This window comes from Brienomyrus brachyistius, chromosome 22, assembly GCF_023856365.1.
Source record: "Brienomyrus brachyistius isolate T26 chromosome 22, BBRACH_0.4, whole genome shotgun sequence".
Lineage (NCBI taxonomy): Eukaryota > Metazoa > Chordata > Actinopteri > Osteoglossiformes > Mormyridae > Brienomyrus > Brienomyrus brachyistius.
Genome location: NC_064554.1, coordinates 9,895,995 through 9,909,108, shown reverse-complemented (window position 1 = coordinate 9,909,108; position 13,114 = coordinate 9,895,995). Strand labels below are relative to the sequence as shown.

Below are 13,114 nucleotides of genomic sequence, written 5' to 3'. Positions count from 1 at the left end.
CGCAGGATCGTCAGCAATCCCCTTTAACTGATTTCATTAAGTGACACAGTTGGAACCGCACACATGTTCACAGTTTGCTAGCTGGAGTGAAATTTTCAACTCAAGACAAGTCTGCGCACATATGCACATGAATTTACATGTACGTAACAATTTTATTTTATTTATAAATAGTCCGTAGAGTTTTGCGAACTACCCCAGTGCTTTTGATGTAGCCAATTTTAAGTTTATAATGGAATAATATAGATTTGCTGTAAGATTTCTTGCGTGAGAGTCTGAATGGGGGAGTGGTGAGTGAAACACCAGATGCATGAGAGTTGGCAACCGGCAAACACAGACACTACTGTTGAGTTTTTTTACACTAACAATAAGGTACTGTAGCATCTGGCAGACTGAGGCATGGAGGCGGAGTCAGGCAACGAGGAAGCTCACTTATAGGGGAAAACAACGCCTTTTTATTAAGCCCTTAAAAGTACTAATGCTGGCAGGACGGGTGGAAGGGACGATAAGGCTCACACGGTGGGTAGTTCACACAACAGCTAAAGACGCGGTAGGATTGGACAGGGGGTTCATATATAACACGGGCAGAGACATGCACAACAATAGGAAACACAACACAAGTATTTACAATAACACATACAGGGGTTATTTTCAATACTCCCAGCATGCTCAGCGCACTTACTGGGCTCTGACTGTCCTGTCAAGCGCCACAAGCAGTCCTCTGCCATATTCTCCAGCAAGTTACTAAGGACTGGTGGCAGCCGCTGGTGGTCAGGGACAGCGGAGACGCTGAGCAGCTGGTGACTGTGGTCAGAGCTGAGCTGCTAGCAGGCACTGGGCAGCCAGCAGGCCTTCGTCTTCCGCGGCTCCTGAGCCAACTGGGCCTCCGAAGCGTGACATGCCTCTTAACAACCGAGCAGCACCACCTCATGGCCAAGTAACACTGCCTCCGCTGCCCTGGCTTGACGCTTCTGGTGGTTGCACCTCACACTCCCAGCAGGCTGCTTCTTCATGCAGCCGCTCCTGGTCCTGCTGGGACTGCCACTGTTGGCTCATTGAGCTCGCGGTGCACCTGGACTAGCCAGGCCTCCAGTGAGTGGCTTGCCTCCTCGCAGCTGGTGAGCAGGCAGAACTTTTGGGAGCTCCCGCCTTCCTCTGTTGCCAGTGCGATTGTGGATGGTGAGCCAATGGGCTAGCAGGCGTGGCTTAAGGGCATGCTGTACAGGTCTGGGGCTTTCTGGAAGCACGGCGCGGTGCCTGCCTTACTCAGATGTCCTCTGCTCACCTGCTGCCATTTATAGCAAGGGCTTCTGGGCAGTAGAATGCCCGGTGCCCTTTCTTCCTGCAGCACCAGCAGGCAAGCTTCTTGTCCTGAGCTACCCTCACTGGAGAATCGCCGCTACTTCTCCAGTACCATCGCGTTACTGCTGCCTGCTGGTCAGCTAAGCTGCAATGGGCTGCCAGAGGGTGAGGAGAGCCCTCTCCAGTGAGGCTAGTGGGGCCACTTCTAGCATCCCACTTCTGACACCAGTGTAGCATCCAGCAGACCGAGGAATCCTGGTGGCGGCAAGGGATGAGGAAGCTCACTTAAAGGCTAAAAAATGATGCCCTTTTATTAAGCCCTTAAAAGGACTAACAGGTTTTACACAACCACTGGACTGCACATAATAGGTAAAAACAAGGAGGTCGGCTGTCAAACAATAAGGCGCTCAAAGTGGGTAATTTAAACAATAGCTAAAGACACGTGAGGATCGGACAGGGTTCACATACAACAGGGGCAAAGACACATGCAACAATAGGAAAGACAAACACAAGATTTACAACAACACACACAGGGGCTATTTACAATATTCAGAGCATGTTTAGCGCACTTACTGGGCTAAGCTACGTGGAACCATCTTGCCAATACCATGGTACTTTATAAACAATGGTGAAACATATTGTTTATAATCAATCATACAGTTGCATTTTATGAAATGCGCGTTTTAGTAGAAGCCATAAAACAAATGTTTAGATGTATACTGCCACCTTGTGGCCATGTTATGTTACGTTACTGTCTAAAAACCAGGGTTCAACTGAGGACGACTGCGGACTGGCCATCTGGCAAAGGCAGTAAAAGGACAGTAAAACGTTTTTCATACTGGAAGAGTCCGCAACTGAGAGCTTTGGTGAAAAGCATGTATAGATTCACCTTAAGAGAACTAGATATGGGATACAGGAGGCAGATTTCACCGTTAAGGAAACCAGTGGGAAGCTGGGGTAAGATTATGTATGGTTACGTTTTTAACACAAAGGACATCTACACAAGAATGTTAACACATAGGTGAGCTCCATACTGAAATGAACACTTATTCAAAGAAATAAACAAAGGTAGATAATATTTATTCTTAAATACATATAAAAACATACCTTCTACCAAAATATGGTTATATTAGGATCAATATAACATAAACTGGGAATAAGATTATCATGGAAATATGAACACGGCTTGATAGATATATTTGCCAGCATTAACGTGTTATTTAAAAATTATTTTAACAAATAGACAAGACCATTATTCCATTACCTGTTCAATTATATTGTATGTGACGTGGTTTCTCAACAGAGGAAAATTACATTAATGACAACCCTTATGGACAACTGGCATCCTAAATAAAGCCAAACAATCCCGTCACTACATATCATCCAATTCTCATCCTGGACAGGAGGGACCTGGAGCGGATCGCAGGCAAGGCACACCGGGGGTCACCCTGAATAGCACACAGGGCCATGACGGACTTTCTCATTCCTCTAGCTTATTGTCATTTTTCCGCACTGTACAAATAAAGTTAAATATCGACAGCCTATTGTCCAACTAACAATTATTACACAAGATTTACGGACAGTGGTTCAAGTTCAGTTCTTCTGTTGCCCACCTAATATTTTATAACACTGATGGATATTCTGCTAAATCTACATACGATGGGCTAATATTATCATAAACAATTTCTTATAAAAATAACCCTGAGGAAAAAAAAAACACGAGGTTTCAATTATAATATAAAACAAATGTTTAAAGCGTTCTGTGTGAATGAAATGTACCACCTGCTAAAATTTAAGTTATTAGTGCGTCGCTCTGAATTGGGCAGGAGCTGAATTGATGAGCAGGGTTGGTTCGAGGCCGTCGAGGCACGTCAGTACTGTGTGGGGTCCGCGGGTGCAGCCTGCGTCTTCTCTGCCACGAAGAAGCAGAGGGTCCCGATGAAGCCGAACAGGCCCATGATGAGGAGCTGCCAGGACAGCAGCAGGTAGCCACTGCAGAAGAAGGCCAGTGCCGCAGAGACGGACTGGGTGGGAGCGGGGCAAGAGGGGGGCATGCAGTTACCGTGGCGAAGACAGACCGGCGTTCTGTCAGATAGTCACAGTAAGCCAGTTTGTCATTAAAACTGGCCATCGCCGCTAATACATCCTGTTTTAATTCATGCTACTTGTACCATTGGTTACGAGCCCCAGTCAAGGGTTGGGGCGTAACAGAGTGAAAGGGGAAGTGGAATAAGGGAATTACAGGGTGTGGTGGACAAGGGAACACAAGTGGACAAAGAGGTATTTTTTAATATCCCCCCCCCCGCCACAAAGTGACAATTCAAGTACGTGAACTGGCATTCTTGACATTACATTACCAGTAATGTTCGGTAATATCCAGAACTGATTTCAAAGATTGGAATTGAGGCCATTCCAGCCTGATCCATTTTATTTCCCTGCCCAGTTTACATCAGTTGCAAAGTTTGTAAGGTTCCGTTACACGCTACTGTAAGCTTGAGGCACATGTCTTGAAACTACAGACCAGTTCATCTGTGTGGAAAATCTGTAAATTGGAAATTCAAAGTAGCGCATCAGCTACCTGAAATGTTTTCAATGCCTTTGAAGAGGAAGCAGCAACAGAGCGTCATGTAATGAGTATAATTAGGCCCTTTCAGAAACATTATAAAGAAAAATACTGCAAAATCGCAAAGCTTACTGAAATGTAGAATGCACTCATGCCTAGTGTATGTGTACAGACGCTCCTCTACTTACAAACGAGATACGTTTCGAACAGACGTTCGTAACTTGAAATGTTCGTAAGTCGTTATTCAGCATCATTTTAAGGGTACTCAAATCTACATGCATAAGTACGTGTCATGCCCTGCTAGTGCCGATCCTCATGTGCCACGCCTCCCTCGCTACCTCGTGTGGAATCCCTGTGCCATCAGCTGATTCTAGTTGTGTTAATTAGTCTTGTGTATTTAAGTCCATGTTAGAGTGAGTCCAGTCATTCTGTCACGCTTTCGGTGCAGGGAGGCAGCACAGGAGCCGGCGAAATCAGGTGAACATGGGGTTTATTTCGGGGAAACACAGTCAGGAACATGAAAACGACGTCAAGACGTCAATGGCCGGACTGGGGAAACATACTCTAACGCGGACTTAAATGCACAGCAACAATCAACGTGACTTGAAACAGCAGGCAACACGGGGATTCCACACGAGGTAAATGAGGGGGTGGCAATGAGGGGGGTGGCAATGAGGGGGGTGGCACAGGGGAAGCTCGGACGACCGGGGCATGACAGTATGATGACAATACATGTTTTCTTATCCTCAAACCCATTACTAATGATACATAAACTTTGATCTTGAGAGCACGTCTTATGGATATGCAAGTACAAAAAACTAGGATGCTGGGAGTACGCACACTACGCTGCTGCACTGAGGGAGTAGCGGCCAGAATTCGTACTAGGCAGAATTGGCGCGCAGAACAAACTTTGATGTTGTGGACAGAAAATGGCGAACGAACGCAATTTGGACTGACACTCCTCTTCGTTCGTATGTCTGAAAGTTCGTAAGCTGAAGGATCGTAAGTAGAGGAGCATCTGTATATATTTTTAAACGTTTATTATAACATCTGATCGGGACTCAGAACTGGCAAATATAAATACTGGAAGGACCAGATCGAAGTACCAAAAAAGTGGATGGGGACATCGTTAGTGATGTTTCTCTGCATGTGGCACATGTGGCTTCTCGGCACTACCTGGATGAATTTGAAGATGGTGAAGGCTGGCGCACTCTGCTCAGCGAACACGCAGCCCAGGATGCTGTATAGCTGCGTGTTGAAGCAGCTGTCTCCGAGACCAAGCAGGAAGCTGCACAGCAGGGCTATGGACACGCTGGGCAATGAGCACGGCCCGTTTAGTCAGTCACTCTGCTAGAAATTGTATGAACGAGCCAAGTACAGAAAACGCTGTTTCAGCAACGCCTCTGGCCCACTGCACAAACAGACTTGCCTCAAACCAATCAGTATTTCCTATGCTGCTTCAAACAGGCCACGCCTCCGGCCACAACACGTCAACTCTAACGCCCTCCATTTAGGGTGGGATACCTGGGAGACAGGTAGGGCTCCAGTTGTGTGCTCGTCTCGAACACCACAGGGGCGTCATTCGGGATGTTCAGGAAGATCAAATAGAAGGCAACGAAGTGCACCACCATGCCCAGGAAGACCACTGAGGTACGTCTGAAGCGATTGTTCTTGCACAGGAGCCCAAACAAACCTCCACCTGTGGCGAAACAGCAAGATAATTTACCCAGAGTTAACACTTCAGTTTTGCACAATAAAGTCTACAGGACTGACATTTTAATACCACACTTCCATCTATCATTCATCTGCTTATCATGGTTAGGGTTACAGAATAAAACAATTTAAAATCTAAAGGTTAAACATGCATACAACAAAAATCCAATGTAGCCAAGCTGAAATGTGGACCATGAGCCAACCACAGGCAAGACCATAACCATATAAAGCCAGGACCATGAGCCATACACAGGCAGGACCGTAACCATATAAAGTCAGGACCATGAGCCATACACAGGCAGGACCGTAACCATATAAAGCCAAGGACCATGAGCCATACACAGGCAGGACCGTAACCATATAAAGCCAGGGCCATGAGCTGTATAGAGCCAGGAGTAGGGCTGCATGATATTACACTGCGATATAATCGTGATTATAATCAAAAGAGCTTTACCTGATGGGCATAAACATTTCTTGGGATACCAACTTATTGGCTAAGTTATCGGTACTGTATGGACATTTGCTTACACCCACAATTTAGTAAGCAGACTGGTAGATCTGTTTCAGTTCAGTGAATCCTTATGTTTTTTAAATCCGGTTAGCAGAGCACGCTACATACTACTTTCGGTACATCATGAAAGCAATAAGCACTGAAGTGGTGGTGAAGAAAAGGACAGCTCAACAGCTACAACATCATTTGAAAGAGGAGATGGATAAGCAGGTAAAACGGCGGCTATGGTGTGGTGGGACATCTTGCAGTTTAAAGTTCAATACATGTATTAAACATAAGGATATGCCAAATTTATACACATTACCGACTTTTCGGCATTAAAATACACCTCATTAATATTTCCGGCATTCTACTAATTTGCTTACCAAATTGTGGGTGTAAGTGAACATCTGTATAGTACTGAAACACCGGCACCTGGACAAATGTTTGTGTCTGTCATCTAAAGTCCTGATGATTATTGTACATGTCCCATATAATTGCAATGTGATATTCTGCAGCCTTAGCCAGGACCACGAGCCGTACAGGGCCAGGACCACGAGCCATACAGGGCCAGGACAATGAGCAATACAGGGCCAGGACAATGTGTCTGCCACAGTCTCAGTGCACAAGGAGGGAACAGGACAAACCTACCAATAATCTCTCCAAGTCCCAAAACAATCCCAGAGAGGCCGATGAGACTCTTGGCATCATTTCCAAAATGCCCCGTGGCCCCGATGCATGTTCCATAGACACCACTGTAAAAAGACAGTTCCAGGCCTAGAAAAGAGTGGGTCAGCAAGATCAGCTGCTACTGTGTTTCACGTCACACGCTTGGTTATTTATAGTGGTTTGCTAAAATTCCATGCAATTTGTTCAGCACTTACCACTGTAGGCCATACAGCAACTTAAGAGGAGTATCGCTTTCGAACGGAACAGCTGCAAAACTGAAGCTAGGGTGAAAAACGACAACAGAAAAACGTTACAAGAACGAACCACCCAGTGATACATAATCAGATAACACCAAAATGAGGTCTCACCTAGCTCTGACTTGGTCTCCCTCACTGCTGTGGTAGTTCTTTGTTTGTATCTATAAAACAAGGTAGTAAGATGATTTTCCAGCAAAACACCTGGCCACAGATATGTCATCGGCTCACTAATTACAATACCGTTAGCTCGACCACTTCTTATGGAATGTTACCAATTAATAAGCCTCAGAGCAGAGAGACAGAACTTTTCCTTCACTTACATGATGCGGGCTGAGAGTAGAGATTCTCCTTCCTCTTCAGATAGGACCTCCTCGTGTAGTCCAGTCTTCCTCAAGACAATAAAGGTCAGGGTTCCCAGAACAGAGATCCCCAACAGAATCACAAACATAGTCTTTCTGTTACTGTCTGAGAGAGGAGAGCAACATGTGTTACACACGGGATCGAGAGCTCAAAGCCTGGAGGCCGTGGAGAACAATCTTCATGTTCAAATGAAGCCCCAGCCTGAGCTGCTTTCAGAAGTAATCAGGCAGCATAAAAGTTGGAATCATATTTAAGTGAGAAGCCCATTAATGAAGAATGTGATTTTGCCTCCTGAAAATATTACAACAGCCTTTTTTAATAGTATAGTATAGTATAGTATAGTATAGTATAGTATAGCCATCATAAATCAGGGAAAAGATGTTGCAGAGCCATCCTACCTGTGATTTCTGTTTTTCCTCTCCAGTCAAAGTAGATGTACATATTGCCAAATAACATGCTGTGTGGAAGGCAGAAAACCCCACAAAGACAGCTGAGAATTTGCACGGTTTACAACGCTGCGTACAATAGACAGAACAGCTCACTATTTTAGTCTTACTGGGACAAATTATGTGTGTTGGGTCTGCATCCTCTTTGTGTTTGCTTAGTTTTTCTGCAGGCCTCTAGTTTCCTCCCGCACTGCAGAAACATGCAGTCAGGGGTATCTGCGCGTGAACTGCAGGTGTCCCCTGCACTTTGCCCTGTCATTCCTAGGTTAGACTCCAGGCTCATCACGATGCTGCACTAGATAAACTGTATGGATGGTCTGATAGATAGATGGATGCCACTAGTTATAAATGGACATTTTTCCTACCTGCACTGTAGAAGCCCCCAAAAGAGCCCGGTGTGCTTGTTGATGGTGGCAACATCAGAGTTCTGCACCAGAAAGGTTCCCTGAGCAGTCCACAGCACTGACAGGACCAAAGAACAGGGTTAACATCGTTTCCTCTGTCCCTGGGTGTGGCCAGCAGGCAAACACTTCAGCACAGACAGAAAAGGGGGAAACAGGAGTTTTGCTAGAAATGAGCATATCAGTTTCATGGATTATATTCAGTTACAGTTATGCTAACCTGTAAGGCATATGTGTGTCATATTTGCACAAGGCTCCCTTTCATAGTTTCACAGATGAATCACGGTCAGTTAATATGAAGTGTTGATCAAATGATTCAAGGAAGTGCTGAATGGAAGCGTTTTGTGATATCGTGAAAAGTACTATAATGAATGCTTTTCACCAGTGTAATTTTCTCTGCATTGACTTTAATTTTACCAGGAAATACAAGCTTATATGATTCATTGGTTGTCATGCAGAATAGCTGCACTTCCATGTCATACGCATACAATAAACCTCACAAAACGAGCATGTTATGTCATTACGCATTATGAAAGTGGAAAAGCTAAATTTAAAATTATACAATTGTCCAAAATCACTGCAAAAATGGACTGAAAGTAACCGGACTATTAAATTTTCCTCTGCCATTCATTGAAAACATCCATCGCCTGATCAATGAATGGAAAAAGTTTACCCATGACCTTATTTCCTGGAAACTGCCTATTTTAAAACTGTTTTCAAAATATGCAATGGAAAAAACAATGGCACCTTTGTTTACTGTACTGTATGACATACATAAAAATCGTGCATTTACACAGAAGCATATCATGTAAGATTAATCCATAAAGTTAAACAAAACAGCCTAGTACCTTTGAACCTTGTGCACAGAATAGTATTAGTAAATGTTTAACAGACTGCTTGTGACTGAAAATTGTGATTTACCATATACCTAATACTATACAGATTAATATCATATAGCGCAGTGAAGGTAAGCAAGGAATGAGCCCAATCAGCATTGGGTCACGGACTCACTGGCAGCTCCTAAGCCAATCAGAATGGACACGAGGTAAAAAGACCACGTCTCCGGAAGGATGAAGAGCGCAGAGTAACAACTACAAAAGGGGAAATGGATAAAAACAGCAAAGCATGGCATCAGGTTGAAAGTCAGCTGAAAGCGGTCAAGAAACTGCTTTGCAATTCTGGACAAGAAATTTCTCAATTCTGTGCCCTTTTCAGATAAAGTAGCATTGGGACAGAAATGTAATTAAATTTGTGTTGAACATGAGTTCTATTAAATTCTGACTGTGCATTGCAAATGGAAGCAGAAATCATGCAGAGAAAATACTCACCTATAAAGTAACCCACTGAGAAACATGGTGACCTGCGGTCCTAGAATTGTCACAATGACCGGAGCAAACAAATTGGAGAATGAGAAAACTCCATATATAATACCAAGACTGCAGAAAGAGCAGAATAAAGGTTAATTGTGTGTATTCAGGATTTACACAGACATTTACATAGACATATGTATCCATGCATTCAATCATCCAACTTCATCCACTTATCCAATACAGTGCTTGGGTAAGCCTGAAACCTCTCCCAGGAAACAGAGAGCATGAAGCAGGCACACACTGAGACTCCTAGGATGGGGTACATCCTGGGTACATACAGGCACACACTGAGACTCTTCAGATGGGGTACATCCTGGGTACATACAGGCACACACTGAGACTCTTCAGATGGGGTACATCCTGGGTACATACAGGCACACACTGAGACTCTTTGGATGGGATACATCCTGGGTACATACAGGCACACACTGAGACTCTAAGGATGGGGTACATCCTGGATACATACAGTACAGGCACACACTGAGACTCTTTGGATGGGGTACATCCTGGATACATACAGTGCAGGCACACACTGAGACTCTTTGGATGGGGTACATCCTGGGTACATACATGCAGACACACTCTTGGTAAGGGGTACATCTTGGGTACATACAGGCACAAATTCTGAGGACCCCTGAACATGGAGAACCCCCCCCCCCCACCACCCCACACACACACAAAATGCATTTGGGGAAAATGCAAGGGCTCTACTTTTACACAATTTGAGTTAGACACACACACACACACACACGTTTACTTTTAATTGTAATTTTACCAAAGGATTAAATTAGTTATTTTTGAAGATAAACATCAGACTAAACCATCAGCCCTTACAATAGCAATTGGGCTGTTTTGATTGAAAATGAATTACACATCAAACAGAATTCAGGCAATACTGTGTAGATGGACAAACTAACCTGTGGTAGCCACTTCCCCTGAATGTGGTATTATGTAAGCTTTTTATCACGGTTTGCTTTAAAATAGAAAACACACAATTAGAAGAAAAATCAAAACATGAATTCAAATTATGTTTCTAAAAACTTATTATTAGGAGGCACATTAAAACAACCAACAATACAATTAATGAATAAATTACTAATGTACATGCTCTATAGTATTTATAGTGACACAGTGGTTAATCATTTTCTCTGAAATTTAACGTTTTCCAAATAGCTTTACTAGTAGGTGAACCCACTAATTCATGACACAAGTTGAGGGGTCACAGGACTTTCTTTGCAAAACCAGAGCAAAGACCACACTATGTCATGGGATACAGATTTAGTTAATTTGATAATCAAATTTTGGTTTTAAGACCCCTTCGCCATGTGACCAGCTTTGTGCCATTGTACGTCAAGTAAAACTTGGAAAGAAAACTAAACCAAGTAAATTTTTATAAACCTCCAAAGGATCGTTTAAAAAATAAACACCACCGAGATCGAGATGCTTTGCACGGTCAAAGAATATTTGACATTAAGGGATATATTTGGGTGCTTTAGAGTAATTTGCCGTGTATCTTCGTAATTTCGTATGCTGGTACAAATTTAGTACACGAAAGGCGCCTGACCTAGTTAAGTTCCAACGTTCTATGGAAGCATTTATTAGATAGACACTAACTGACTCATCTGAAATTATATTTCACGTAACTAAAAATATGTAATTTGCTCAATATATGTGAAAGGTATTTAGCTTCACGTATTGATAATTGATTACAGAAAATACCGGGTCTTACCCTGACGCAACTTAATGAGAACCTAGCCAGATAAAGAAAAAATAAAATAAAAGTTTGAACCTCGCCCTTACTGTTTGTTATGACTATGTCTCTTTATTTCAATGCTACTTGAACGCAGTTCGCTTCTTCGCTTCCACCTATTGTCTATAGGCTCATGCAACCCAAGCGGTGTTAAACTACCTATTTCATCGTAAACTTCCTTAACAAAGGAATACAAATTAGTACATTTTGTGTCTGTAAAAAAGAATCTATCTCCCAGTGGTTTTGAAATTTAACAAACTTGCAAACCTACATAATGAAGTAGTCTCTGTCCGCGAGCAAACTAGTCGAGCGAGTGCTAATTAGTCTTAACTAGCTGCGTTGGCAGTGTTTTTGGTAAATATGCTGCCAAAGTACTTGATCAGACGTATTTTCACGACTTTCCAGTTAGTAGACTGCCCCCAGACTTACCTCGATATTTCCACACGTTGTAAATGCGGTGAAAATAAGCATAAAGCCTACTCCTAAAATTACAACATTGTACGTCCTGACGTCTGCCATTACTTAAGCCGTAGACAATGTAAAATCTCCAAAGAACAAAATTAATATTAATAATAATACATACATAAACACATAAACACTTTGTAATTTTCACTAAGGTTCATTCCTTGCGCTCGATTTGACATGTTGCACAGTGAAAGTCGCAGCCGTAAAAGTGCGTAATTTGAAACTCCACGCCTCAATCTGGTACTGTTTTTTTCCAATCCTAGTTTAAACTTTGGTTATTTGCCAGTTCATTTCTCTTTCTCGGTTGACGACTAAAATTATGTATTTAGATATACAGTACCATTATTTCACATGCATTTTGCAGAATTAACAGGCATAATTTTGCTTTCCTGTTTCGTTTTTTAAAAATCTTTTGAAATTCTAATTTACAGCTGCTGAAGGCAGATATCAAAGAGGCTGTCTTTGCTGGATTGATTGCGTTTTTAAAACCTTCCGTATGACTGGGGCGTTTGAAGGAAACTGCATGCACATGAAGTTACACGTCCGATCCATATCTCGCTTCACGGATTACCTTCCGCAGGGATGGTCGTCCTACAGGACTGTGGCCAACTCCAGATGTATCAAAGCTGTAGTTAACAGAACGATCTGTCAATCTGCTTCGGCTGCCTCTGTTCACTATTTCCTTGCTCCTTGTTTTGGATCTCTGGTTGCTCACCGTAATTTTCCAAGTTTTTATTTGTTTATGATTTCTTGGATCTATTTTGACTTGTGGGATTGGACTCTGAATTTTGAGTCGCACTTGGTATCTTGGATTCTCTTTGCTGTTTGCCAGACCCTACATAGAGCTATGACTATATCCATTGTGATTACAGTGTGCCCCATATCTTGCAGTCAGTGGGCCTATTAGTACCAGTACTGAGTATTCAAGGAAAAAACCTGTCATGTTTAGGAAGTTTGCAGTGTGTCTATTTACCAGCATCTGGGTTCCTTTAGCTTGAAGTTCTGTTTTTAATCTCTGTCCTTTAGCTATGACAGAGGCATGACACTCACAAGCAGCTTAGCCTGTGGCAGTTGTACCTAAACTGACTGCTTGATGGCAGGATGTTTGTGTATGATCTGCTTTCCTCATATGTTACCAAAGAGCCTGCCAAACAAACATACATATACTAACATAACCCCTACTGTTCTACTTTACTGTTACCCAAATGGTGAATGGAAATCCAACAGTGAAGCTCAGCAGTTAGCATTCCCATGTGGGATTGTGGATATAAACCATGCCCAGCCTTTGTGTAGACAGAGAATGCACTTTCGCACAGTACTAATGTGGGTTT

At 43.0% G+C, this 13,114-nt stretch overlaps 1 protein-coding gene across 7 annotated transcripts; it reads right to left on the bottom strand.

Annotated features, from left to right (window-relative positions):
* Window positions 1–2,358: 2,358 nt before the first annotated feature.
* LOC125718062 (UNC93-like protein MFSD11) lies at window positions 2,359–12,300 on the bottom strand. 7 transcript variants are annotated; one of them, XM_048991556.1, is made up of 13 exons: window positions 11,748–12,297; window positions 10,486–10,541; window positions 9,527–9,634; window positions 9,210–9,289; window positions 8,163–8,259; window positions 7,750–7,808; window positions 7,312–7,456; window positions 7,103–7,152; window positions 6,950–7,015; window positions 6,717–6,842; window positions 5,387–5,561; window positions 5,039–5,174; window positions 2,359–3,323 (listed from the first exon to the last, which is right to left on the bottom strand). In XM_048991556.1, exons 1-13 carry the CDS (start codon window positions 11,835–11,837, stop codon window positions 3,171–3,173), a joined length of 1,341 nt encoding a protein of 446 aa, XP_048847513.1. In that variant the 5' UTR covers window positions 11,838–12,297; the 3' UTR covers window positions 2,359–3,170. The 7 variants fall into 7 exon arrangements, with proteins under 7 accessions (XP_048847513.1, XP_048847519.1, XP_048847520.1 ...); XM_048991562.1 differs by having other exon boundaries at window positions 9,527–9,566; window positions 11,748–11,829; XM_048991563.1 differs by lacking the exon at window positions 11,748–12,297 and adding an exon at window positions 11,590–11,731 and having other exon boundaries at window positions 9,527–9,566.
* Window positions 12,301–13,114: the final 814 nt, after the last annotated feature.

What these genes read in the sequence shown, in the direction of transcription:
- LOC125718062 (XM_048991556.1), bottom strand. Translation starts at nt 11,837, where the DNA reads ATGGCAGACGTCAGGACGTACAATGTTGTAATTTTAGGAGTAGGCTTT. An exon ending in GGAGACCAAGTCAGAGCTAG is followed by an intron (nt 7,016 to 7,102) that starts GTGAGACCTCAT and finishes TTTTCACCCTAG; the next exon opens with CTTCAGTTTTGCAGCTGTTC. An exon ending in CCATCTTCAAATTCATCCAG is followed by an intron (nt 3,324 to 5,038) that starts GTAGTGCCGAGA and finishes GCTCCCACCCAG; the next exon opens with TCCGTCTCTGCGGCACTGGC.